The sequence below is a fragment of the Ovis aries genome, chromosome 3, assembly GCF_016772045.2.
Source record: "Ovis aries strain OAR_USU_Benz2616 breed Rambouillet chromosome 3, ARS-UI_Ramb_v3.0, whole genome shotgun sequence".
Classification (NCBI taxonomy): Eukaryota; Metazoa; Chordata; class Mammalia; order Artiodactyla; family Bovidae; genus Ovis; species Ovis aries.
Window position 1 is genome coordinate 28,157,023 of NC_056056.1, and position 25,331 is coordinate 28,182,353.

The 25,331-nt window shown below is 38.5% G+C and overlaps 1 protein-coding gene across 37 annotated transcripts in view; it reads right to left on the minus strand.

Moving 5' to 3' along the window:
• The window catches only part of PUM2 (pumilio RNA binding family member 2), a 121,929-nt gene that overhangs the window by 45,807 nt on the left and 50,791 nt on the right, over positions 1–25,331 (minus strand). For all 37 annotated transcript variants that reach the window (XM_060411879.1, XM_060411873.1, XM_060411877.1 and 34 more), the window contains 3 exons: positions 8,765–8,890; positions 5,678–5,820; positions 4,077–4,206 (listed from right to left, as the gene is read on the minus strand). In XM_060411879.1, coding sequence (XP_060267862.1) covers positions 4,077–4,206; positions 5,678–5,820; positions 8,765–8,890 — 399 coding nt within the window. The remainder of the gene's footprint in view (positions 1–4,076; positions 4,207–5,677; positions 5,821–8,764; positions 8,891–25,331) is intronic.

The following is a 25,331-nucleotide window of genomic DNA, read 5'->3' on the forward strand; positions in this document are numbered from 1 at the left end:
CTGGAGCTAGATTAATGGAAATGGGGCTTCTCTGGTGGCTCAGATGGTAAAGCATCTGCCTGCAATGCAGGAGACCCAGGTTCCATCCCTAGGTAGGGAAGATCCCATGGAGAAGGAAATGGCAATCCACTCCAGTACTCTTGCTTGGAAAATTCCATGGATGGAGGAGCCTGGTGGGCTAAAGTCCATGGGGTCGCAAAGAGTTGGACATGACTGAGTAACTTCACTAGCAACCAGAATGGTATAAACTAACCTGGAATTTTGAAAGGTAACCAAAAGAATAAAAAGAAATAAACTGAAGAGACTAGAGGCTTACAGAGTTAGTAGGAGGACACAGGAGAGGCTGAACAAGAATAGCGGAGATGAAAAGAAGTGAACATGAGATAGAATAACCAAGAATTGGCAAGTCACTGAAAGTGGGCAAAGAAAAAATTAAGACTTAAAGATGACTCTGAGGATGAAGTAAAAAATTTCTAGCTCAAGTAGAGAAGGAAGTTAATAGTGAAATAGGGTAAATAGCAAGATAGGCAAATCTGCTATGGTTTTTCCTGTGGTCATGTATGGATGTGAGAGTTGGACTGTGAAGAAGGCTGAGTGCCCAAGAATTGATGCTTTTGAACTGTGGTGTTGGAGAAGACTCTTGAGAGTCCCTTAGACTGCAAGGAGATCCAATCAGTCCATTCTGAAGGAGATCAACCCTGGGATTTCTTTGGAAGGAATGATGCTAAAGCTGAAACTTCAGTACTTTGGCCACCTCATGCGAAGAGCTGACTCATTGGAAAAGACTCTGATGCTGGGAGGCATTGGGGGCAGGAGGAGAAGGGGATGACCGAGAATGAGATGGCTGGATGGTATCACTGACTCGATGGATCTGAGTCTGAGTGAACTCTGGGAGTTGGTGATGGACAGGGAGGCCTGGCGTGCTGCGATTCATGGGGTCGCAAAGAGTCAGAAACGACTGAGCGACTGAACTGAACTGAAGCAAATCTGGGAGAAGTGAGCTCATTTTGGGGACATTTTCAGTTTAAGGAATAGCAGGAACATACACATGGTAATATTTTGTACAAAGGCAGTAATGTGTTACATGTTCAGAAAAGAATTCAAGATGCAGATGTAAACTCACTTGGTGTACTGGCACAGGAACAATAGGTGAAAAGTGAAACCAGTTAAGATTCTCCCACAGAAGGTATATAAAACATCTCTATTTTTCCAGTACAGAAACTGAGGTTCAAAGAGGAAAGCAAATTGGTCAAGGTCACACAATCAAGTGGTAGAGTAATATGGCAGATCTGACTCCAAAAGCATCTAATCACTAAACTAGACTGTCATTTACGTTTCACTGATACACCGAGGAAAAGGAGACTGACAAAAAGCAATGAGAAAGCCAGGAGAGTAAAATATCATACAAATGTAGGGGAGAGGAGTTTCAGAAAGAAAGACATACAACAAAGAATTGAAGAATGAAGAAAAATAAGGATGGAGAGGAAGTCATACTCTGGCACTGAGTTACATAAGAACTACTGAAAAAAAATCATGGAGCAGTGTGAGATAGAATATAAATTCTGAAAGGGATCAACAGAGTAAGAGAGGAGCACAAGAGAGAAAGTCTTTTAGGATGAAGAGGCAGACTAGTATCATAGTGGTTATAGAAAAGGAGGTGGCAGAGGGAGAATGACTGAAAATATAAGACTAAGAAACAATGGATGGCATATATAGTCATGCAGAAGGACTGAAAGTCTGTAATCAACACAGTACAATAGGGATTTAATGGGTGAGAAGTGAGACACAGAATGTGGAAAAGCTAAGAACTCTATGAGATTTGAAGAAACAAACATCAATTTTTTTAAGCAAGCTCCTCTATTAGCACATAAACTTTTGTAACTATGTTAACTATTTGAATAAAGGAGAATTATTTCATCATGGTCCGGGAAGAATGAAGTACAGAAGACAGAGAAAAGTTTCATAGTGAGAGAATGATATACACAATCAACACGTCACTTAGGAACACCAATATTAATTCTAGTAAAGCCCTTTTTATGAGAGTGATTTTTACATTTATAGTCATAAAGGAACTAAATGTTGTGGCTCAGAATATTAGGTAAAATGACCTGATTTCTTCCTAAAAGTTTTACCTGCTTTTAGACTTCTCATCACTCCAAAGACAGTCAATTCTTTATAGACAAATATACTGTAAAATGTGGTTTTCTGTTAGGATTACCAACATAGAGTTCACTGGTGAACAAAGCAAAACAAAAAAGCAAAAAATTGCTTTCTTATAGAATGGAAGTGAACATAAAAATAAATTTTGAGAAGATCAAAGTTGATAAAATTAATAGCAAAATACCTTGATGTTTTAAAGTCAACAAGAACATGAGGAACTGGAGCAAAGGCATTTATAGGAAGTAAATAATAGGACCAGCATCAAAAGTCTAAAAAAAATAAGTAACAGAAAAAGAGAGTAGCAAATATACACAGTCCAGAAGCATTCTCTTAAATCACAGTCCTACTTAGAATCTAGTAAGGCAGGACTATGGTACTCTGTGACTCTTCAAGAGGGACCCAGAATAGTCTCAGCAGGGGCTTTCATAAACTCCCAGTTCAGTTCTTTTTAGCTTTGTTCCATCCCTCCATGGGCCTATAATTTCAGCTTCACAGTCCATTTCACAAAGGGCTGCTTTTGCCAGGTCTCTAATCTACAGCAGCTCTGGGACAGTAGCTTCCATGAAGCAAGGATAAAGCTGAGATAAAAAAGGAAGATAACGAGAATAGCCCTGTTCTACTATCATTTGTACTTCAGAGACAGTATTAACATTCTTTTTCATTCAGTAGGGTAAACAAGTCGACAAATTCTGACCTCAGAATTTCAGAGAGAACAGAATGAATGTAATTGATACAGAATTCCTCAAAACAATATAAAGAAATACCTAGCAGCATGTTAAAAAACCCTCATCATGTAAGTTGGGACCTTCTCCAATGCATTAAACATATCTCCTACATGATCTGAAGAAAAAGTTTATCTACAGCACAATTAAATGAAACTGGAACATGTATTGCATTAATAAGTACAGCTGACTCTTGAACAGCACAGGTATTAGGGGCACTGACCCTCTGTGCAACTAAAAATCTGCATGTAACTTTACAGTCAACCCTACACACCCACTATTCTGCACCTGCAGGACTCAATCAACCACAGACTATGTAGTGCTATAGTACATCTTGATTGGAAAAGATTCAAGTACAAGTGGACCCACACAGTTTAAACCGGTGATTGTTCAAGGGTCAGCTGCACTCTTCATGGTTAAAGGAATACTCTTATACTAAAAGTGAAAAAACAGCATGCTTAAAAGTGTGTCTTTAGGAGTTTGGAAATATGAAGGAATAGAACAGGAGGTGATGTATTATCTACAGACATTCAAACGTAACCTTTAAATTTCACTTTAAAAACGTAACAAGTGCTACTTTATTAACTTAAGAAAAATACCTTCCATCTTTCACTACTATTGAAAGTAATTTTTACACAACTTAACTTTACAAAAAATGTAGTTTGCTGGTCTTTTCTAAAAGTTGTACTGCAGCAACGGGCAGAAATTTACTATATACTGATGCCATTAGGTTTTAAATACCAATAGATTAAAATACTATAAATGTACTAAATAACGCTGAACTAAGTCCTAAGTGGAAAATGTTAGCTGTACATTTCTCAACATTAACTAATTAAATGACTAACCTTGTAAGGCAGGAATGGCAAATAGGTTTTGTCTTACATGCTAACAAATGGTTTTATTTCTTAAAGCACTGCATTAAGAATTCTGGGCTATGCTCCATTAGAAAGATGCTATGAGTCACACTATAAACAGACTAAGAAAAAATGTTTTTGAGAATTCTAATGCACATTTGTCATCCCTGTCATTAAGTCTCACAAAAGATACTGATTTCACCTATTGGCACCTGAGTTCTAAATAATTTATTACAGTGAAAGATTTGAAGGCGTGTTGATTTTTCTCACTCCTTGGTATGACAATCTACTTTAAACCTTTTAAATCTATCCAAATTTCCACAATTAACCAACTATATACCTGGCATGCCGGTAGCAAGACCCTGACCAAAAGCCAAAGTTGGATTTGCTGCTGCAAGTGATTCAGCTTGCTGCCCTTGCTGGCCCTGATTGGGAGTAAGAGGGCGCTGACCTGCCCCAGCACGGAGAACCTACAAAGGACAAATGATTTCCTTAGAAATGATACTAGAAAATAACAAATTAATTTATCTTAGACAACTTTATATTGCAGATAGCCTTTGGGTAGTCTTTGAACTTATTTACATTCAAAGAAATGTCAGTTTACTATTAAAAAGTACAAATTATGTAATTCAAGAACATAATCTATTAAGCAACATGGAGATTTTAGAAGGTCTTCACAAAAAATTATTTCTAGTATTTGTGCTTTTTAACTTACCAAAGTAGCATTAAAATGAGAGAGATATTTGGGGAGAAGGGCAAAATTTCAGATGAAGAAAAAAGTTTAAATTTTGTTATTTTCTAAGACTGAAAACTATAAATTAAATATCACTCAATTAGTCTCTCACAAGACTGTGATGCAGAGTGAAAACTTCAAATTTAACCAAGTTTTTAGGATTTAGAAGCTTTAATAAAGTGAGCAAAAAGCTGCTTTTTACTGTAAAATCTTAGCATGAAAATAAGATTTCATTAAAAAATGTGAAAACTCTTAAAAATGGTCAAACTTTACTACTTCATAATACACAGCTCTTCTTGCAGTGATAATAAACAACCATGATACACATTAATTTCACAAAGGTAAATACTTCAACAGTTCAGGACAAGGGGGATTCATCTCAAGTCCAACCATGTAAGCAAGCATCATGCCACAAGTATGGATAATGTTTAGGCAAAGTGATTTTTTTTATTTAGCTGAAGAAGACAGATTTTAAGAGTATTAAATGGTGCTATGGCATAATCTACAAGGACTGAGTCAAAGGACAGCTTTAACAGAACATCAACATAGTTTAAAAAGAAAATTCAACTGCCAAGTAACAAACACTGTACTTGTCATTAAGTTGCTTCTTTGGTATAAGTATGATAAATTTGACAACCAGAATTCTAGTATTTTTATCAGAATTTTTCTTGACATTTACTTACAAAAATAGCTTCAGGAAAGCAGAAACCGGGAAAAAATCTTCAAGATAAACATTTTCTGTTTTAAGAAATTAAATCTAACCTTTACTGAAAATATTTCCTCTTTGCTTGCTTAAACACAAAGTACCCAGTAACCTCCTTTCTCTGGTCAGAAATATATAAAGTTAATATTTGAAACAGTAATTTCAATACCCAGAAGAAAATGAACTGACAATCACTTTAATAGAAACACTGTGAGTACACTTTAAGAAGTGAAGAAAAAATTAAAAACTGTTAAGAGATTTCAGGACAGTTTCATAAACGGAAATGTAGAAGTGGAATACAACCAAATATTCAAATTCATATAATTACAACTAGAGGGGAAAAAACCCCCGTATTACTTGTGTATCAACTATATGATAGGTACTGTGCTAAACACACTGGGAAAAATAAACAGAGAAAGAACACAGATCTTGAACGCAAGGGGCTCATACAACTTCAAAGATTCTTTATAAAGTTTTATTTAATGAAGGCAAGCCTACACTATACCTGTTGCTGTCCAGGCTGAGCTTGTGATGCTGCTTGTTGATTTGCCGTGTTGTTTGCCGCAGCTGCAGCTTGTTGCTGAAATAAATTGGCTGGATACACCCCCCACGGAACACCATAATACTGAGGTGGAACCACTGCCGGACCTAAACCCCACATTCCGCCCCCCCAAAAAAATTAAAAAAAAAAAAAAAAGTCACTACATTTTATAGAGTAAGGTTGGTCAGTTACCATTAGATCATAAAAAAGGAACAGTGTATAAGACTTAAGAGTAGATGTCCTTACAATCCTATATCCACATGGAATTGCTTTCCCCTTTCACAATTCTACTAGAGACAAAGTCTACTGAGGCATGGATTATTAAAAAAAGAAAGTATTCAGAGGTGACAACAGTGGTATTAATGAACAGATATGGAACTAAACTCAAGAGGGACAAATGAACTGACAGGACACTTAATCACCTTTTCAATATCTACTGAATACTAGTTTATGCACTTGACACTGGCAAACAGGAACATTAGACAACATAAAGATTTCCTATATTCAATTCATCACTCTTTTTAAAAAGGAATTTTTTTAACTGAAAGCATTTTTGGCTTTTAATTTGTAAACTATAACAAAAAACTAGGGAACATTTTGGTACTAAGCTTGCTAAAAGTATATTTTATTTGTAAACAATTTTAAAATATTTTTCATATCTGAAACAAAATTAGTTACAATTCTCACAAAGCAATTGAAAATCACATAAAAATAAATGAAACAGTGCTTATGTGATTAGGAAACTGGAACCAGTGAGTTAAAACAAGAACGAACTATATAATATAATCATAAAGGGACACAGACATAAGAAAGCAACCCAGGAAAAACAGAGTAAATTCTTGCTCTATCTACTTTATCCAAGATAAAATTTAATTTCTGGTCAGTATGTAGTATCACACAAAATAAGACCTACCATTAAATTAATAATTAACATGTCATGTTTCCTGGCTGATAAAACAAACATGTCCTAAATTCCACTGATATGATTTTAGTGTATCTGGTGGTGGTGATGGTGTAGTCACTAAGTTGTGTCCGACTCTTGAGACCCCATATACTGTAGCCTGCCAGGCTTCTCTGTCCACAGGACCTTCCCAACCCAGGAACTGAATCTGGGTCTCCTGCATTGGAGGCAGATTCTTTACCAACTGAGCTACGAGGGAAGCATTACATATTAGTGTATCTAACACGTATTTTAGAAAGTCAAACTCTTGGTTTCACTCTGTTTTAGAAGAAAATAAATCCCAGTGTAACTGAACCACTAACATGAAAAGCTTCAGAAAAAAAAAAAAAAATTCTAAAGACAGTTTAAACAAAATCTACAATAAAGACTCTTAAAACATAAGAAAAGGATTTATGAAGAAAGGATACACTGTCACAACAAAACAAAAGAATCAGACATCCAGCTAGAACTTCTCTGTCCAAAAGGAGACAGAAGTCACCTGTGGCTATACAGTTGAAAGTTGAATAGCCTGAACTGAGATGTGTTCTAAGTACGTAATACATACTTACTATGGGGATTTTGAAGACTTAGCATTAAAAAAAAGGTATCTATCAATAAAAATTATCAATAATCAATACTTAAACAGATCACTGAAATTAAGTTCATGTTTATTACTTTTATAATATGGTTACTAGAAGGGAAAAAAAATCTAAGTTACAATCTGGCTCCTGTTCTATTTCTACTGGACAGTACTGATCTCAGAAAGTCTAAGTCCAGAATGCCAAGAATCCGTATCTCAAAACTAATGATCACTTAAAGTTGCTTCTTTCAGGTTCCACAGATTCACAGATTAATGATTCTCTGTATTTAAGATATACCAGCACTTTACGTATTAACATCCAGTTAAATGGTACCAGGAAAGCTCACATCCTTATGGAATCACAGGCAGATCTACACCAAAAGTATTCATTGTGACAGGTTAGTTTCAGTTGGCTAACTAACGGATCCAGCAGGAATTTGAAATTAACATTTTCCCCCCCACATCTTAAAATTCTTGTGTATTAAAAAAAAAAAAATCCACAGATACCTAAGAAACCCACAAATGCCTAAGAAAAAAATACCTGTTCTGCAGGCATGATAATAAATAACTACTAGAAGCGGATTTAACATTAATTGATCAGTGGTAATTCAGCGAGTTTATCACTGACCGCTTCAAGTTATGAAAAGTTAGTCAATCGAAAGCTTCAAACAAGGAAACACACTTCCACGGTTGATATCTCCCTGCTCCTGTCTTGGTAACCAACATAAATCATGCTTAAGACCAATTCATTCCTGTCTCTATAACTGACTCAATGTAAACCAACTTCTCCCTCTAAACCCTAGACAACAAATCACTTTATTCAATAATGTGCCAAACCAGTACACAAATCTTCCTTACTTAAACAGGAAATACAATTTGGTTTTAAAAAAAATAAAAAGGTTTTTTTCCAGCTTTAGTGCAATACAATTGATACATGACACTGTATACTTTTGCTTTTTAGTCCAGATTTTGACTGGTAGTTATCAGGCTTTGACATTTACTAATATATTCTTTCCAACTCAATCCCACCTTTTCCTCCCTCAGCTTGCCTGTTTATTCTGATATTGCTAATTAAACTTTACTTTTTAGATACTAATTTACTCAAGACTGAACCTCTTTACCTTGTGTTATTCCTGACCTGGGTGTTTACTATTCCTGACCTAGGGGTAGCTGCATTAAGAGACTCCTGTGAGTGTCCAGCTTATTTTCTGAGAAGTAACTTTATTTGCATTGTCTCTGTGCGTAAATGGGATCAGTTACAAGAATAAAGATTTACTAATGTAAAATTTTTGAAACTATAAAACTAAAATGTAAACCAACTATGCACAGGAGGAAAAGAGTTACTAGACTTAGGTTTTCTCCTGCAGCTTTACAGTTGAAAAATAAACTAATTCTGCAAACTTCATTTCATTCTGGATATATGTTTCACTTTTCACTAGGAACTTCAAATTGCCCCAACAGACCAAAGTAAAGCTCACCCCAAAATTAAAACTAAATCCAGAACAAGAAACAAGTATGAACAGTAAGTTACCTGCTAATGTAGCTGCTGCAGCCAATCCTGCTGCAGTATACGGATCAGTCCCTGGAGGAGCAGCACTAATAATATATGGATTTGGCACAAATGCAGCTGGAGCAAGGCCTGCTGAAAATACACCAGCTGTATTTGAAAGAGAGAGAAATAATAAAAACATGTGCATGATTTTCTTCATTGGGAAAAAAAATTCTATTCTGAAATTGGGGTTGGGGAGGAGAGAGTATATGATAATCCTAACTCTTACTACCTAAGTGACTTTGAGCATGTAACGCAACCTGGTTTTAAGGTTCTTCATGTATAAAACAGGTATATAATCAGTAATTTCTGTTCAAATTAAATATAAATGACTATACACTACTAGCACATAACAGGCACACAATAAATGTTCAGAGCAGTTAGAACTACTATCGTTCAATAGTGGTTTTTCATTCAATCTTTATTAAGTCAACTATGAGCTAGGGATTAAACACTGAGGAGGACAGATATGATCTGCCCTCACAAATCACAATCTAGTCAGAAAAACAAGTAGAATACAGTGTAAGTGCTGCGAGCACAGAGAGACAGGATATCAAAGAAGCTTTTGGTAGGATGGTACAGAGTTGTGGTAACATAAAACTGCAGCCATAATCAGAATGAAGACTCATGAAGAGCTTCCTGGGTCATGTTAAGCAGTTGGGACTTTACTCCGAAAGTAAAAGGAAAACAGAATAAACCCACTTCTGAGTCTAATATATGCCAATATAGACATGGTGAATTTAACTCAGATGACCATTATATCTACACTGCGGGCAGGAATCCCTTAGAAGAAATGGAGTAGCCATCATGGTCAGCAAAAGAGTCCGAAATGCAGTACTTGGATGCAATCTCAAAAACAACAGAATGATCTCTGTTCGTCTCCAAGGCAAACCATTCAATATCACAGTTATCCAAGTCTATGCCGCAACCAGTAACACTGAAGAAGCTGAAGTTGAACGGTTTTATGAAGACCTACAAGACCTTTAGAACTAACACCCAAAAAAGATGTCCTTTTCATTATAGGGGACTGGAATGCAAAAGTAGGAAGTCAAGAAACACCTGGAGTAACAGGCAAATTTGGCCTTGGAATGCAGAATGAAGCAGGGCAAAGACTAATAGAGTTTTGCCAAGAAAATGCACTGGTCAAAGCAAACACCCTCTTCCACCAACACAAAAGAAGACTCTACACATGGACATCACCAGATGGTGAACACCGAAATCAGATTGATTACATTCGTTGCAGCCAAAGATGGAGAAGCTCTATACAGTCAACAAAAACAAGACTGGAAGCTGACTGTGGCTCACATCATGAACTCCTTACTACCAAATTCAGACTTAAATTGAAGAAAGTAGGGAAAACCGCTAGACCATTCAGGTATGACCTGAATCAAATCCCTTATGATTATACAGTGGAAGTGAGAAATAGATTTAAGGGACTAGATGTGATAGAGTGCCTGATGAACTATGGAATGAGGTTTGTGACATTGTACAGGAGACAGGGATGAAGATCATCCCAATGGAAAAGAAATGCAAAAAAGCAAAATGACTGTCTGGGGAGGGCTTACAAATAGCTGTGAAAAGAAGAGAGGCGAAAAGCAAAGGAGAAAAGGAAAGATATAAGCATCTGATTGCAGAGTTTCAAAGAATAGCAAGAGTTAAGAAAGCCTTCTTCAGCGATCAGTGCAAAGAAATAGAGGAAAACACCAGAATGGGAAAGACTACAAATCTCTTCAAGAAAATTAGAGATACCAAGGGAACATTCCAGGCAAAGATGGGCTCGATAAAGGACAGAAATGGTATGGACCTAACAGAAGCAGAAGATATTAAGAAGAGGTGGCAAGAATACACGGAAGAACTGTACAAAAAAGATCTTCACGACCCAGATACTCATGATGGTGTGATCACTCACCTAGAGCCGGACATCTCGGAATGTGAAGTCAAGTCGGCCTTAGAAAGCATCACTACGAACAAAGCTAGTGGAGGTGATGGAATTCCAGTGGAGCTGTTTCAAAGCCTGAAAGATGATGCTGTGCAAGTGCTGCACTAATATGCCAACAAATTTGGAAAACTCAGCAGTGGCCACAGGACTGGAAAAGGTCAGTTTTCATTCCAATCTCAAAGAAAGGCAATGCAAAAGAATGCTCAAACTACCGCACAATTGGACTCACCTCACATGCTAGTAACGTAATGCTCAAAATTCTCCAAGCCAGGCTTAAGCAATCCGTAAACCGCGAACTCCCTGATGTTCAAGGTGGTTTTAGAAAAGGCAGAAGAACCAGAGATCAAATTGCCAACATCCGCTGGATCATGGGAAAAGCAAGAGAGTTCCAGAAAAACATCTATTTCTGCTTTATTGACTATTCCAAAGCCTTTGACTGTGTGGATCACAATAAAATGTGGAAAATTCTCAAAGAGATGGGAATACCAGACCACCTAACCTGCCTCTTGAGATATCTGTATGCAGGTCAGGAAGCAACAGTTAGAACTGGACATGGAACAACAGACTGGTTCCAAATAGGAAAAGGAGTACGTCAAGGCTGTATATTGTCATCCTGCTTATTTAACTTCTATGCAGAGTACATCATGAGAAACGCTGGACTGGAAGAAACACAAGCTGGAATCAAGATTGCTGGGAGAAATATCAATAACCTCAGATATGCAGATGACACCACCCTTATGGCAGAAAGTGAAGAGGAGCAAAAAAGCCTCTTGATGAAAGTGAAAGAGGAGAGTGAAAAAGTTGGCTTAAAGCTCAACATTCAGAAAACGAAGATCATGGCATCTGGTCCCATCACTTCATGGGAAATAGATGGGGAAACAGTGGAAACAGTATCAGACTTTATTTTTTTGTGCTCCAAAATCACTGCAGATGGTGACCGCAGCGATGAAATTAAAAGACGCTTACTCCTTGGAAGAAAAGTTATGACCAACCTAGATAGTATATTCAAAAGCAGAGACATTACTTTGCCGACTAAGGTCTGTCTAGTCAAGGCTATGGTTTTTCCTGTGGTCATGTATGGATGTGAGAGTTGGACTGTGAAGAAGGCTTAACGCCGAAAAATTGATGCTTTTGAACTGTGGTGATGCAGAAGACTCTTGAGAGTCCCTTGGACTGCAAGGAGATCCAACCAGTCCATTCTGAAGGAGATCAGCCCTGGGATTTCTTTGGAAGGAATGATGCTAAAGCTGAAGCTCCAGTACTTTGGCCACCTCATGCGAAGAGCTGACTCATTGGAAAAGACTCTGATGCTGGGAGGGATTGGGGACAGGAGGAGAAGGGGACAACAGAGGATGAGATGGCTGGATGGCATCACTAACTCAATGGTCGTGAGTCCGAGTGAACTCCGGGAGATGGTGATGGACAGGGAGTCCTGGCGTGCTGCAATTCATGGGGTCGCAAAGAGTCGGAAACGACTGAGTGACTGAACTGAACTGAAAGGAGGCTAAGGAAGATTTATGCTAGAATTTCCTCTTCTGGAAAGTAAATGTGAAAAGTACAAGGTAGGAAATAGCTAAAGAGAACATGTTTAAAGTTAAAGGAGCTCAAAGAGGTTCAAGTTGAAAAAGATGGTAGGGGGTGGATACAGACATAAAAAGCAAGTGGACATAAAATAACTTTTATGGTTACTATATTATAGTGATTTTCATGTTCTGGACTGTGACGCACAATGTGAATATTATTTCTCATGAACCTAACATCCACACACGCAAATGCCACAAACGAAAACCTCAAAAAAATGTTATGAAATTTCAATGTACTCTAAACTAAACTGCCAATTTTAAGAAATAATGGCTACAACCTACAATAGCGATTTCATGCCCAGGCAACACATGGCCATTTGAATAAAACAGAGGGTTCACTTAAATCCTTGCACTATTTAAAAGATCATTTGTTCAAAGTTGCATTCTTAGTTATGCCCTGTATCAAAGGCTTTCAAGATTTCCCTCTAGTGCCTCTACTGTGATTCAGCTCAGTTCAGTTTGATCACTCAGTCATATCCGACTCTTTGCAACCCCGTGAACCACAGCTCGCCAGGCCTTCTTGTCCATCACCAACGCCTGGAGTCCACCCAAACCCATGTCCATTGAGTTGGTAATGCCATCCAGCCATCTCATCCTCTGTCGTCCCCTTCTGCCCTCAATCTTTCCCAGCATCAGGGTCTTTGCAAATGAGTCAGCTCTTCACATCAGGTGGCCAAAGTATTGGAGTTTCACCTTCAGCATCAGTCCTTCCGATGAACACCCAGGGCTGATCTCCTTTAGAATGGACTGGTTGGATCTCATTGCAGTCCAAGGGACTCTCAAGAGTCTTCTCCAACACCATAGTTCAAAAGCATCAATTCTTCGGCACTCAGCTTTCTTCACAGTCCAACTCTCACATCCATACATGACCACTGGAAAACCATAGCCTTGACTAGATGGACCTTTGTTGACAAAGTGATGTCTCTGCTTTTGAATATGCTATCTAGGTTGGTCATAACTTTCCTTCCAAGGAGGAAGTGTCTTTTAATTTCATGGCTGCAATCACCGTCTGCAGTGACTTTGGAGCCCGGAAAAATAAAGTCAGCCAGTTTCCACTGTTTCCCCATTTTTCCCCATGAAGTGATGGGACCGGATGCCATGATCTTCGTTTTCTGAATGTTGAGCTTTAAGCCAACTTTTTCACTCTCCTCTTTCACTTTAATCAAAAGGCCCTTTAGTTCTTCTTCATTTTCTGCCATAAGGGTGGTGTCATCTGCATATCTGAGGTTATTGATATTTCTCCCAGCAATCTTGATTCCAGCTTGTGCTTCATCCAGTCCAGCGTTTCTCATGATGTACTCTCCATAGAAGTTAAATAAGAAGGGTGATAATATACAGCCTTGACATACTCCTTTTCCTATTTGGAACCAGTCTGTTGTTCCATGTCCAGTTCTAACTGTTGCTTCCTGACCTGCATATAGGTTTTTCAAGAGGCAGGTTAGGTGCTCTGGTATTCCCATCTCTTTCAGAATTTTCCAGTTTATTGTGATCCACATATTCAAAGACTTGGGCATAGTCAGCAAAGCAGAAATAGATGTTTTCTGGAACTCTCTTGCCTTTTTGATGATCACGACAAGAATAAAGATGTTTTGATATACATGTTCTACTCCTGTAACTACAAATTGAAAAGTCAGAACCTAACTTTATATTCTATATTTTTATGATTAAAAAACTGCTTTTAAAAACTCAAAATACTATTAATATTTAAGTATATAAAGTGGAATGCCAAAGTCTTCATGTAACCTTAATGACCATTAGTTTATAGCCTTCTCAATTTTTTTTGACTCCAGAAATGATTTTAATATGGCTCTCTCCATATTTATACTACAAAGCTGACAAAAAGCAGGAAGGTTTCAAATATTTGAAAAGGAAGGAATTAGTTTGATCTGTGGATTTATTAGGGCTTCCTAGGTGGTGCCAGTGGTATAGAACCCCCCCCCCTGCCAATGCAGAAATAGTAGGAGATGTGGGTTTGATCCCTGGGTTGGGGAGATCCCCTGGAGGAGGGAATGGCGACCCACTCCAGCATGCTTGCCTGGAGAATCCCATGGACAAAGGAGCCTGGTGACCTATGGTCCATCAGGTTACAAAGAGTCAGACATGGCTGAAAGCAACTTAGCACAATGTATACATACTGAAACTTAGGCTAAAAAAGGGAAAACTGATTTTAAGCTCACATGATTTACTTAGAAATATTTACAACATATGAGGTCTCAAGCCATATGTTTGTGTGTGTTCCTGTTGTTTAGTCACTAAGTCATGTTTGACTCTTCTGCGACCCCATGACTGTAATCTGCTAAGCTCCTCTGTCCGTGGATTTCCCAGGCAAGAATACTGCAGTGGGTTGCCATTTCATTCTCCAGAAGATCTTCACCCACCTAGGGATTAAACCTGCATCTCCTGCACTATAGGCAGATTCTTTATTGCTGAGCCACAGGGAAGCCTACTATGAGTGTGTACACATAAATGCCTATGTTTGCATGTATACACATACATGTGTTTGAGTCTGTTTATATATGCATATGTATAAATACATGCCCGTCTAAATTTTTAAATGAATATTGATATGTTTTATATTATAGGGTATAACGGTACATTAATATGCTTTTCTCACTTGCCAGTTAAACACAGATCCCTTTCCATGTCAAGGGATACCTATTTATTTGTGTGTGTGTGTGTGTGTGTGTGTGTAGGGGGCTGCTGCATGCCACCTGGCTTGCAGGATTGTTTCTCAGAACCAGGGATTGAACTCTGGCCCTTGGCAGCGAAAGCGAGCATCCTAACCACTAGACAGCTGGAGAATTTCCTAGTAGTATTTATAGCTACAGAGTTCTGGATCCCACTACATAAAAGGAACATGATTTAACTCATCTACTACAGATATACAGATGATTCACTTATTGCTATTAATAATGCTGTTATTAAGTATACTACATTATCATCATATCCTTATGAAAATTCACTTAAATGGACAACCATATGTATTTAATCTCAATCCGCCTGTCCATATTACCCTCCAGGAAAGTTTTACCAATTTACACTACTGCCATGAATATACAAGAATACCACCTACACTCAGATGAAATAAGGTATTATCGCATTTTTTAAAACTTGACAAAGTGAGAAGTAAAAGAAAGTATTAAAATTTGTTGGTTTTAATCCATGGTTCTTTGGCTATCAAAGAGAAACTATATCAAAACTTGTATACTTTTTTCATTAAAATTCTTTTCCATCGGGATATGACCCAATTATCTCCAAGTCATTCTCCAAAAATACTCTTCTGTAAAATTAATTTGCAATGTTAAGTTTAAAAGTCACACTATCCCTACACCCCAAACACACACCTTCACTTCAGAGTATTCTTGTTTACTGATCTAGTTATATATTTCTAAGCCAGTGCCACAATGTTTTAACCACTGAAGATAATAATTACTTTGAAATATGGCTAAGTCCATCTCTCACTTAGGTGTTCTATTAAGTTTCTGGTTCCACTTTTTTGAGATAAACATCAAAAGCAAAGTTTTAAGTTTCAAAAAAGAAAAAAGGTCCTGTTGGGATTCCAATCAATATATTAAATTCACAATTTTAGGAGAATTGACATCTTTAAGGTATTGAGTTTCCCCCAAAGGGCATGCATCCCCATTTATTCAAGCCTTCAGAAAAAGCCTTGCACTAGTTTAGTTACTCCATACTCCATCCTACATCCTGATTACTATGTGTAACTTTTCAGTGTTCTGAGAGATTTCCTAAGTTTTATCTTCTGGTCTATTTCCTCCTAGATGATAGCTAGTTAATTATGCAGTCCACCTCATGTGTTTTTTTTAATATAAATTTATTTATTTTAATTGGAAGCTAATTACTTTACAATATTGTACTGGTTTTGCCATACATCAACCAAGGGTGTACACGTGTTGAATCCGCCACGGGTATACACGTGTTCCTCATCCTGAAGCGACCCCCACCACCTCCCTCCCCGAACCATCTGGGTCATCCCAGTGCACCATCCTCGAGCATCCTGTATCACGCATCAAACCTGAACTGGCGATCCATTTCACATATGATATTATACATGTTTCAATGCAATTCTCCCAAATCATCCCACCCTCTCCCTCTCCCACAGAGTCCAAAATACCGTTCTATACATCTGTGTCTTTTGCTGTCTCGCTAACAGGGTTATTGTTACCATCTTTCTAAATTCCATATATATGCGTTAGTATACTGTATTGACGAGTGTGACACGACTGAAGCAACTTAGCAGCAGCAGCATACCATATTGGTATTTTTCTTTCTGGCTTACTTCACTCTGTATAATAGGCTACAATTTCATCCACCTCATTAGAACTGATTCAAATGTATTCTTTTTAATGGCTGAGTAATACTCCATTGTATATATATACCACAGCTTTCTTATCCATTCCTCTGCTGATGGACATCTAGGATGCTTTTATGTCCTGGCTATTATAAACAGTGCTGCAATGAACACTGGGGTACACGTGTCTCTTTCAATTCAGGTTTCCTCAGTGTGTATGCCCAGCAGTGGGATTGCTGGGTCATAAGGCAATTCTATTTCCAGTTTTTTAGGGAATCTCTACACTGCTCTCCATAGTGACTGTACTAGTTTGCATTCCCAACAGTGTAAGAGGGTTCCCTTTTCTCCACACCCTCTCCAGCATTTATTGCTTGTAGACTTTTGGATAGCAGCCATTCTGACTGGCATCAAATGGTACCTCATTGTGGTTTTGATTTGCATTTCTCTGATAATGAATAATGTTGAGCATATTTTTATGTGATTGTTAGCCATTTGTATGTCTTCTTTGGAGAAATGTCTGTTTAGTTCTGTGGCCCATTTTTTTTATTGGGTTGTTCATTTTTCTGGAATTGAGCTGCAGGAGCTGCTTGTATATTTTTGAGGTTAATTCTTTGTCAGTTGCTTCATTTGCTATTTTTTTCTCCCATTCTGAAGGCTGTCTTTTCACCTTGCTTATAGTTTCCTTTGTCGTGCAGAAGCTTTTAATTTTAATTAGGTCCTATTTGTTTATTTTTGCTTTTATTTCCAGTATTCTGAGAGGTGGGTCATAGAGGATCCAGCTGTGATTTATGTCGGAGAGTGTTTGCCTATGTTCTCCTCTAGGAGTTTTATAGTTTCTGGTCTTGTATTTAGATCTTTAACCCATTGGACTTTATTTTTGTGTGTGCTGTTAAAAAGTGTTCTAGTTTCATTCTTTTACAAGTGGTTGACCAGTTTTCCCAGCACCACTTGTTAAAGAGATTGTCTTTAATCCATTGTATATTCTTGCCTCCTTTGTCAAAGATAAGCTGTCCATAGGTGCATGTATTTATCTCTGGGCTTTCTATATTGTTCCATTGATCTATATTTCTGTCTTTGTGCCAGTACCATATTGTCTTGATGACTGTGGCTTTGTAGTAGAGCCTGTCAGGCAGGTTGATTCCTCCAGTTCCACTCTTCTTTCTCAAGATTGCTTTGGCTATTCGAGGTTTTTTGTATTTCCATACAAATTGTGAAATTATTTGTTCTAGTTCTGTGAAAAATACCATTGGTAGCTTGATAGGGATTCCATTGAATCTATAGACTGCTTTGTGTAGTATACTCATTTTCACTATATTGAATCTTCCTATCCATGAACATGGTATATTTCTCCATCTATTAGTGTCCTCTTTCTTTCACCAGTGTTTTAGTTTTCTATATATAGGTCTTTAGTTTCTTTAGGTAGATATATTCCTAAGTATTTTATTCTTTTCATTGCAATGGTGAATGGAATTGTTTCCTTAATTTCTCTATTTTCTCATTATGAGTGCATAGGAATGCAAGGGATTTCTGTGTGTTGGTTTCATATCCTGCAACTTTACTATACTATATTCATTGATTAGCTCTAGTAATTTTCTGGTGGAGTCTTCCGGGTTTTCTATGTAGAGGATCATGTCATCTGCAAAGAGTGAGGAGTTTTACTTCTTCTTTTCCAATTTGGATTCATTTCTTTTTCTGCTGATTGCTGTGGCCAAAACTTCCAAATTATGTTGAAAAGTAGTGGTGAGAGTGGGCACCCTTGTCTTGTTCCTGACTTTAGGGGAAATGCTTTCAATTTTTCAGCATTGAGGATAATGTTTGCTGTGGGTTTGTCATACATAGCTTTGATTATGTTGAGGTATGCTCCATCTATTTCTGCCTTCTGGGTTTTTTTTAAATCATAAATGGATGTTGAATTTTGTCTAAGGCTTTCTCTGAATCTATTAAGATAATCATATGGCTTTTACTTTTCAATTTGTTAATGTGGTGTATTACACTGATTGATTTGTGGATATTGAAGAATCCTTGCATCCCTGGGATAAAGCCCACTTGGTCATGATGTTATCTTTTTAATGTGTTGTTGGATTCTGACTGCTAGAATTTTGTTAAGGATTTCTGCATCTATGTTCATCAGTGATACTGGCCTGTAGTTTTCTTGTCTTGTGGCATCGTTGTCAGGTTTTGGTATTAGGGTGACAGTGGCCTCATAGAATGAGTTTGGAAGTTTACCTTCCTCTGCAATTTTCTTGAAGAGTTTGAGTAGGATAGTTGTTAGCTCTTCTCTAAATTTTTGGTAGAATTCAGCTGTGAAACTGTCTGGACCTGGACTTTGGTTTGCTAGAAGATTTCTGATTATAGTTTCAATTTCCATGCTTGTGATGGGTCTGTTAAGATTTTCTATTCCTTCCTGGTTCAGTTTTGGAAAGTTGTACTTTTCTAAGAATTTGTGCATTTCTTCCAAGTTGTCCATTTTATTGGCATATAATTGCTGATAGTCTCTTATGATCCTTTGTACTTTTATGTTGTCTGTTGTGATCTCTCCATTGATTTGATTTTTCTCCCTTTGTTTCTTGATGAGTCTGGCTAATGATCTCTCAATTTTATTTATCCTCTCAAAGAACCAGCTTTTGGCTTTGTTGATTTTTGCTGTGGTCTCTTTTGTTTCTTTTGCATTTATTTCTGCCCTAATTTTTAAGATTCTTTCCTTCTAACCCTGGGGTTCTTCATTTCTTCCTTTTCTAGTTGCTTTCGGTGTAGAGTTATGTTGTTTATTTGACTTTTTTTCTTGTTTCTTGAGGTATGCCTGTATTGCTATGTACCTTCCCCTTACAACCACTTTTACAGTGTCCCACAGGTTTTGGGTTGTTGTGTTTTCATTCGTTTCTATGCATATTTTAATTTTTTCTGTGATTTGTTGGTTATTGAGCAGCATGTTTTTCAGCCTCCATATGTTTTTAATAGTTTTTCTCCTATAATTGAGATCTAATCTTACTGCATTGTAGTCAGAAAAGATGCTTGGAATGATTTCAATTTTTTTCCAATTTACCAAGGCTAGATTTATGGCCCAGGATGTGATCTATCCTGGAGAAGGTTCTGTGTGCGCTTGAGAAAAAGGTGAAATTCACTGTTTTGGGGTGAAATGTCCTATAGATATCAATAAGGTCTAACTGGTCTATTGTATAAGTTTGTGTTTCCTTGTTAATTTTCTGTTTAGTTGATCTATCCATAGGTGTGAGTGGGGTATTAAAGTCTCCCACTATTATTGTGTTATTGTTAATTTCCTTTTTCATACTTGTTAGCATTTGTATTACATACTGTGGTGCTCCTATGTTGGGTGGATATATATTTATAATTGCTATATCTTCTTCTTGGATTGATCCTTTGATCATTATGTTGTGTCCTTCTGTATCTCTTTTCACAGCCTTTGTTTTAAAGTCTATTTTATCTGATATGAGTACTGCTAATCCTGCTTTTGGTCTCTATTTGTGTGGAATATCTTTTCCAGCCCTTCACTTTCAGTCTGTATGTGTCCCTTGTTTTGAGGTGGGTATGGCATCACAGACTCGATGGACGCTGAGTCTGAGTGAACTCCATGAGATGGTGATGGACAGGGGGGCCTGGCGTGCTGTGATTCATGGGGTCGCAAAGAGTCAGACACGACTGAGTGACTGAACTGAACTGAACTGATCTTCTACAGAACATATATAGGGGTCTTGTTTTTGTATCCATTCAGCCAGTCTTTGTCTTTTGGTTGGGGCATTCAACTCATTTATACTTAAGGTAATTATTGATAAGTATGATCCCGTTGCCATTTATGTTATTGTTTTGGGATTGAGTTCATACACCCTTTTTGTGTTTCCTGTCTAGAGAAGATCCTTTAGCATTTGTTGGAGAGCTGGTTTGGTGGTGCTGAATTCTCTCAGCTTTTGTTTGTATGTAAAGCTTTTTATTTCTCCTACATATTTGAATGTTCTGGGCTGTAGGTTATTTTCTTTCATCACTTTAAGTATGTCCTGCCATTCCCTCCTGGCTCGAGGAGTTTCTATTGAAAGATCAGCTGTTATCCTTATGAGAAGCCCCTTGTGTGTTATTTGTTATTTTTCCCTTGCTGCTTTTAATATCTGTTCTTTGTGTTTGATCTTTTGTTAATTTGATTAATTAACAAAGGAGGAATATTTACTAGGGGCTGAGGAGGTAGGCGAGGGCGGCTACAACTGGTGCATGCAGGGGCCTAAAGGAGCTACCCCACGTCTGAGGTCAGGTGCAGAAGCCAAGAGTACCAGGCTGTGATGGCGCAGAAACGGCCGAGGAGAGCTACCCCACATCCGAAGTCAGGGGCAGCGGCCGGGAGGAGCTATCCTGCATCCGAGATCAGGGGCAGCAGCCAAGAGTGCCAGACTGCAACAGCACAGGAGCAGCTGAGAGGAGCTACCCTACATCCGAAGCCTGGGGCAGTGGCTGGGAGGAGCTACCCCACACCCGAGGCCTGAGGCGGCAGCTGGGAAGAGCAACCCCACATCCGAGGAGCAACCCCACATCCAAGGAGCGGTGGCTGCGCAGGCGCAGGAGTGCCTAGAGAAGCTATTCCATGTTCAAGGTCAGGAGGGGTGGTGGTGAGGAGATATCCCTCATCCAAGGTAAGCAGCAGTGGTTGTGCTTTGCTGGAACAGCCATGAACAGATACCTCACATCCAAGGTAAGAGAAACACAAGTAAGATGGTAGGTCTTGCAAGAGGGCATCAGAGGGCAGACAGACTGAAACTATAATCACAGAAAACTAGTCAATCTAATCACATTAGGACCACAGCCTTGTCTAACTCAATGAAACTAAGCCATGCTTGTGGGACCACCCAAGACGAACAGGTCATGGTGGAGAGGTCTGACAGAATGTGGTCCACTGGAGAAGGGAATGGCAAACCACTTCAGTATGCTTCCCTTGAGAACCCCATGAACAGTATGAAAAGGAAAATCATAGGATACTGAAAGAGGAACTCCCCAGGTCAGTAGCTGCGCAATATGCTACTGGAGATCAGTGGAGAAATAACTCCAGAAAGAATGAAGGGATGGAGCAAAAGCGAAAACAATACCCAGTTGTGGATGTGACTGGTGATAGAAGCAAGGTCCGATGCTGTAAAGAGCAATATTGCATGGGAACCTGGCATGTCAGGTCCATGAATCAAGGCAAATTGGAAGTGGTCAAACAGGAGATGGCAAGAGTGAACGTCGACATTCTAGGAATCAGCGAACTAAAATGGACTGGAATGGGTGAATTTAACTCCGATGACCATTATATCTATTACTGCGGCAGGAATCCCTCAGAAGAAATGGAGTAGCCATCATGTTCAATGAAAGAGTCCAAAATGCAGTACTTGGATGCAATCTCAAAAACAACAGAATCTCTGTTCATTGCCAAGGCAAACCATTCAATATCACAGTAATCCAAGTCTATGTCCCTACCAGTAACGCTGAAGAAGCTGAAGTTGAACGGTTTTATGAAGATCTACAAGACCTTTTAGAACTAACACCCAAAAAAGATGTCCTTTTCATTATAGGGGACTGGAATGCAAAATTAGGAAGAAACACAAGGATTAACGTGCGAATTTGGTCTTAATAATATGGAATGAAGCAGGGCAAAGACTAATAGAGATTTGCCAAGAAAATACACTGGTCAAAGCAAACACCCTCTTCCACCAACACAAGAGAAGACTCTACACATGGACATCACCAGATGGTCAACTCTGAAATCAGATTGATTATATTCTTTGCAGCCAAAGATGGAGAAGCTCTGTACAGTCAACAAAAACTAGACGGGGAGCTGACTGTGGCTCAGATCATGAACTCCTTATTACCAAATTCAGACTTAAATTGAAGAAAACAGAGAAAACCACTAGACCATTCAAGTATGACCTAAATCAAATTCCTAATGATTATACAGTGGGAGTGAGAAATAGATTTAAGGGACTAGATGTAATAAGATAGTGTGCCTAATGAACTATGGACAGAGGATCGTGACACTGTAGAGGAGATAGGGATCAAGACCATCTCCATGGAAAAGAAATGCAAAAAAGCAAAATGGCTGTCTGGGGAGGCCTTACAAATAACTGTGAAAAAAAGAGAAATGAAAAGCAAAGGAGAAAAGGAAAGACATAAGCATCTGGATGTAGAATTACAAAGAATAGCAAGAAGAGATAAGAAAGCCTTCTTCAGCGATCAATGCAAAGAAATAGAGGAAAACACCAGAATGGGAAAGACTACAAATCTCTTCAAGAAAATTAGAGATACCAAGGGAACATTCCATGCAAAGATGGGCTCGATAAAGGACAGAAATGGTATGGACCTAACAGAAGCAGAAGATATTAAGAAGAGGTGGCAAGAATACACAGAAGAACTGTACAAAAAAGATCTTCACGACCAAGATAATCATGATGGTGTGATCACTCACCTAGAGCCAGACATCCTGGAATGTGAAGTCAAGTGGGCCTTAGAAAGCATCACTACAAACAAAGCTAGTGGAGGTGATGGAATTCCAGTGGAGCTGTTTCAAAGCCTGAAAGATGATGTTGTGCAAGTGCTGCACTCAATATGCCAGCAAATTTGGAAAACTCAGCAGTGGCCACAGGACTGGAAAAGGACAGTTTTCATTCCAATCACAAAGAAAGGCAATGCCAAAGAATGCTCAAACAACTGCACAATTGCACTCATCTCACATGCTAGTAAAGTAATGCTCAAAATTCTCCAAGCCAGGCTTCAGCAATATGTGAACCATGAACTTCCAGATGTTCAAGCTGGGTTTAGAAAAGGCAGAAGAACCAGAGATCAAATTGCCAACATCCGCTGGATCATGGAAAAGCAAGAGAGTTCCAGAAAAACATCTATTTCTGCTTTATTGACTATTCCAAAGCCTTTGACTGTGTGGATGACAATAAACTGTGGAAAATTCTGAAAGAGATGGCAATACCAGACCACCTGACCTGCCTCTTGAGAAACCTATATGCAGGTCAGGAAGCAACAGTTAGAACTGGACATGGAACAACAGACTGGTTCCAAATAGGAAAAGGAGTACGTCAAGGCTATATATTGTCACCTTGCTTATTTAACTTATATGCAGAGTACATCATGAGAAATGCTGGGCTGGAAGAAGCACAAGCTGGAATCAAGATTGCTGGGAGAAATATCAATAACCTCAGATATGCAGATGACACCACCCTTATGGCAGAAAGTGAAGAGGAACTAAAAGCCTCTTGATAAAAGTAAAAGTGAAGAGTGAAAAAGTTGGCTTAAAGTTCAACATTCAGAAAATGAAGATCATGGCATCTGGTCCCATCACTTCATGGGAAATAGATGGGGAAACAGTGGAAACAATGTCAGACTTTATTTTTTTGTGCTCCAAAATCACTGCAGATGTTGACTGCAGCCAAGAAATCAAAAGACGCTTACTCCTTGGAAGAAAAGTTATGACCAACCTAGATAGCATGTTGAAAAGCAGAGACATTACTTTGCCGAGTAAGGTCCATCTAGACAAGGCTATGGTTTTTCCAGTGGTCATGTATGGATGTGAGAGTTGGACTGTGAAGAAAGATGAGCGCCGAATAATTGATGCTTCTGAACTGTGGTATTGGAGAAGACTCGAGAGTCCCTTGGACTGCAAGGAGATTCAACCAGTCCATTCTGAAGGAGATCAGCCTTGGGATTTCTTTGGAAGGAATGATACTAAAGCTGAAAATCCCAGTACTTTGGCCACCTCATGCGAAGAGTTGACTCATTGGAAAAGACTCTGATGCTGGGAGGGATTGGGGGTAGGAGGAGAAGGGGACGACAGAGGATGAGATGGCTGGATGGCATCACCGACTCAACGGACGTGAGTTTGAGTGAACTCCAGGAGATGGTGATAGACAGGGAGGCCTGGCGTGTTACCATTCGTGGGGTCGCAGAGAGTCGGACACGACTGAGCGACTGAACTGAACTGAATTTGATTAATATGTGTCTTGCAGTGTTTTGCCTTGGGTTTTCCTGTTTGGCACTCTCTTAGTTTCCTGGACTTGGGTGATTATTTCCCTCCCCATTTTAGGGAAGTTTTCAACTATTATCTCCTCAAGTATTTTCTCATGGTCTTTCTTTTTGTTTTCTTCTTCTGGGACTCCTATGATTCGAATGTTGGGGCATTTAACATTGTCCCAGAAGTCTCTGAGATTGTCCTCATTCCTTTTAATTCATTTTTCTTTTTTTCTAATTCATTTATTTCTACCATTCTATCTTCTACCTCACTAATCCTATCTTCTGCCTCTGTTATTCTACTGTTGCTTCCCTCCAGAGTGTTTTTGATATCATTTATGGCATTATTCATTATATATGGACTTTTTTTATTTCTTCTAGGTCCTTGTGAAACCTTTCTTGCATCTTTTCAATCCTGTCTCCAGGCTATTTATCTATGATTCCGTTTTGTTTTCAGGATTTTGGATGATTTTCACTATCATTATTTGGAATTCTTTATCAGGTAGATTCCCTATCTCTTCCTCTTTTGTTTTTTGGTGGGCATTTATCTTGTTCCTTTACCTCCTGGGAATTCCTCTGTCTCTTCATCTTGTTTATATTGCTGTGTTTGGGGTGGCCTTTCTGTATTCTGGCAGTTTGTGGAGTCCCCTTTATTGTGGAGTTTCTTCACTGTGGGTGGGGTTGTACAGGTGGCTTGTCAAGGTTTCCTGGTGAGGGAAGCTTGTGTCA